Genomic DNA, 4,099 nt, shown 5'->3' on the forward strand with positions numbered 1-4,099 from the left:
GCACAGACCGAGGTATTGTCATCATCGGGGGTGTCTCAAATGTCAAGACTGTGGAGGACCTTCCACGGTATTACACAGATGTACAACCAGTTAGTTCACTTGCCAAAAGCCACCCTGTACCAGCTGGAACCCAGGCGTCGCTGCAGAGGAATCCTGCACAAGCTGAACTGGATAAAGAGAAGAGGTGGCTCCAGACTGTGAAGGATGCATGTGACAGTGGTGACACACAGAATCCAGGAAACATTTCTTGGGCTGCACATCACGCAGAGAACCAATCGGCCAAGGATACTAGTATCACAGTCACACCCACTGCCTTGCTTCCCCTCTTCCATGACCAAGCCCACTCAGTGGCAATGATCCGCCATGCCATGGATGTCGTGAAAGCAGCGATCAATGAGCTAAACCCTGGACAGATACCCGTCGTCACACTGGACCAACCTCTTTATGCGATCGCCAAGCAGGTGCAATGGAACTGGCCAGACACACATGGTGAAGATCTCTTTGTGGTCATGCTGGGTGGTCTACACACAGAGATGGCAGCTTTGAAGACAGCAGGAGACTGGCTGCAAGACAGCGGTTGGACACAGGCATTGGTTCAGGCAGAGATAGCAACAGCTGGCACAGCAGACTCCTTCTTGCGTGCAGCTCACGTCAGCCGTACAAGACGCGCCCACCAAGTAACTGTTGCTGCCCTACACATACTGCAGCATCGTGCATATGACATATACAACGAAAGAGCAGCTGCAAGAGATGAGGAACCATTGGAGTTTGAGGCATGGTGTGACCAGAGAGCAGCGGCATGTCCACAGTTTCAGTACTGGGCCACTGTACTTAACCTGGAGCTTTGTATACTCCTCTACATACGTTCACTGAGAGAGTCCAACTTCACGCTGTACATGGACACCCTACCAGAGCTAGCTGCATGGTTCGCTGCATTGGGCCATATCCACTATGCTCGCTGGTTACCAGTCCACATCAGGGACATGGTTGGCATTGCAGAGAAACACCCAGATGTTGCTGCCAAGTTCCATGCGGGGCACTTCACATCCAAGAAGACTAGGCATGCTTTCTCCGCCATCTCCCTAGACCAGGCTCATGAACAAAACAATGCCACGGTCAAAGGCGATGGCGGGGCAGTGGGCCTAACTGAAAATCCAAGTGCTCTTCGACGGTGGATGGTGGCTGGCCCCGAAGTTGCTCGGGTCATCACAGAATTTGAGACCTCACAGCAACTGCGCCAAAGGGGAGAGCACACCCACCACCATGAGCAAACCGACAGTGTGCAGAAGAAGTTCGTCCAAGATGTCCGTGCACTGACAACAGTCATCGAAGAGATGGGCAGCCCCTTTGAAGAAGAAAGCACAGATTTGCTGGTCCTGGGCACACTGGAGATCTTGGGCCCAGCTGTTGTAGATACTGTGCGTACAGCTTTACAGATTGGGAGAGATCAGTTCCATTCATTTGAGAAGGAACGTCTGGCAGACAGATCCAAGCCACTCAATGATGTCATCAAACGCAACAAACTCCCGTTGATTTCATCCACCAAGGTCAAAGCTGCCCAGAAGAGCAAACAACAAGTAGCCTCTGCAAAGAGTGATTCAGAGCTCTTCTCCAGACTATACATCGCATGCCAAACCAGAGATGGGGTCTCGAGCAGTTCTTCAAACATGAGAACAGCGCACATCCGCCAGCACTCTCGCAAAATGGACAGCTCCGCTTTGGTTCCAAAGCTGACTTGTTGCAGCCCTTAGAACAGCTTGTCGAAACAAAGTCGGACCCACCACAAGTATCTTCTGTGATCCTCGATGGAGCTGTAATAGTTCAAATGCTGAGCCCAGGCCAGACCAAAACATTTCTTGACTATGCCACAAAAGTATTCGTTCCATACATTATGTCACAGCTTCAACATCGATCTCGTCTCGATCTAGTGTGGGACCGCTATGCAAAGTCAGGCAGCCTGAAGGCAACTGCAAGGACCAACAGAGGCAAGGGAATACGCAGACGTGTCACTGGCTCTGCCCTCCTACCAGGCAACTGGCACAGTTTCCTCCGTGTCGACGAGAACAAGGAGGAACTCTTCAGCTTTCTGTCTAAGCAGGTCACGGAGTCCATCGATGTGCCAGACAAACAGCTGATTGCTACTGACGGTGAACAGGTAATGTGCATGATGTATGTTAGTGTGTGTTAGTGAAAGTGTGTGTATGTGTCTGGGTGGTGAGAGTGGGTGCGTGCCTGCTTGTGTGTTTGAGAGTGTGTGTACAATCTTCTGTGGTTTCAGTACATATTATACAATGTATTATTGATTTATGCTGTTGTAGAGTAAATTCTTACCCACATATGTGTATTCTTTTCATATAATTTAATTTTGATTATATAATCCCGATTTGTATTATCTATTCGGAATAATATTTTGTATTGTATATATAATCTTTAGCTGTCCACGGTACACTCCCTCAAATTGTTAAGAAAGGCCTATTGGCCATAGTGTTCTTGAATTGCTTTTTTCTTTCCTGGCATCTTGGGGGAGTGTACATGAACAGGCTACTGTTATATGTGCAATGTCATATTGTATGATTTCATGTGTTTGATGCCAAGTAAATAACAATAATAATAATAATAATAATAATAATAATAATTGCCCTGTATTTATGTACTTGAAATAATGTACTGAAATAAATTAATAAATGTTATGCAGATTCATGTCAGGTTTTATTCGTGACCACCTACACCAAAGGAATTAACATTTAATTTACATCACGGTATTGTTCATGCTTACACCAACAGGTCATTGCTGTACCACCATGTGCAGACACAGCCGCTTTGGCCCCGTGCAATCACGAGGAAGCAGACACGCGCATGATGCTCCACGCAGCAGCTGCTATGAAATCTGGACACCGCAGAGTACTCATCCGCACCGTGGACACAGATGTGGTGGTTCTCGCTGTGTGGATGGCCCAGGAGCTTAATGAGGTAGTGGACGAACTCTGGTTAGCGTTTGGAACTGGAAAGAACTTCTGCTACATAGCAGCACACGAGCTGTCTGCTACCCTGGGACCAGACAAAGCCAAGGCACTGCCAATCTTCCATGCAATCACAGGGTGTGATACCGTCTCGAGCTTTGCAGGTCGTGGCAAGAAAACAGCATGGGCAGTATGGGAAACTTTTCCAGAAGTGACCAATGCATTCCTGGACCTGGCATCTGCACCAAGTGAGATCTCTGAGGATACACTGGCAACCCTGGAGAGATACGTAGTGCTTCTGTACGACCGCACATGCACATGTTCTGAGGTGAATCTGGCAAGAAAGAAACTCTTTGCAAAGAAATCTCGATCCATTGAAGCAATACCTCCAACACAGGCCGCCCTAGTACAACACGTGAAGAGAGCAACTTACCAGGGTGGACATTGTTGGGGACAGTCTCTTGTCCCACACTGCTATCTCCCATCACCATGCGACTGGGGGTGGGTGGACAATGACGGACAGTTCGATCCTCTGTGGACAACACTACCAGAAGCTGCCAAATCCTGCTATGAACTCATCTGTTGTGGGTGCGAAAAAGGTTGCAGTGGGAGATGCAAGTGCAAGAAAGCGGCTCTGAAATGCACAGCACTGTGTGCCTGTGATGGTGACTGCTCACATTGAGTTGGAACTGTGACACTTGGCATGACTTGATGCAATACGCTCGCTAGTTCTCTTGCTGAACGTGTGTATACAATGTACGTAATATGGGATTATCAGTTGCTTATGTGCATTAAAACATATTTCAATACAACCATTCAATTCATTGACCTCAGAAATGTACATCTAGACACCAGAATCAAGTATCTAGCTGGCATAGAACCAGAGATATCGGTCAGCAGATTTTCGGAAGCCGCCATCTTGGAATCCAATATGGCGTCAGTAAATCAATTTCCGCCATCTTGAAATCCAATATGGCGTCAGTAAATCAACTTCTAAGTAGAACCATTCAATTCCTTGACCTCAAGTTTGTACATCCAGACACTAAAATCAAGGCTGTAGCTGGTATAGAACCAGAAATATTTGTAATTAAAGATTTTTAAGCCGCCATTTTGAAATCCAATATGGCGGCCACATTGGG

At 47.3% G+C, this 4,099-nt stretch overlaps 1 protein-coding gene across 1 annotated transcript; it reads left to right on the forward strand.

Moving 5' to 3' along the window:
- The first annotated feature begins 1,789 nt into the window (after window positions 1-1,789).
- Window positions 1,790-3,820, forward strand: LOC137417799 (uncharacterized). Its single transcript, XM_068103705.2, has 2 exons — window positions 1,790-2,155; window positions 2,785-3,820. Exons 1-2 carry the CDS (start codon window positions 1,826-1,828, stop codon window positions 3,640-3,642), a joined length of 1,188 nt encoding a protein of 395 aa, XP_067959806.2. The 5' UTR covers window positions 1,790-1,825; the 3' UTR covers window positions 3,643-3,820.
- Window positions 3,821-4,099: the final 279 nt, after the last annotated feature.

This window comes from Myxine glutinosa, chromosome 2 (assembly GCF_964187855.1).
Source record: "Myxine glutinosa chromosome 2, kmMyxGlut1.1, whole genome shotgun sequence".
Lineage (NCBI taxonomy): Eukaryota > Metazoa > Chordata > Myxini > Myxiniformes > Myxinidae > Myxine > Myxine glutinosa.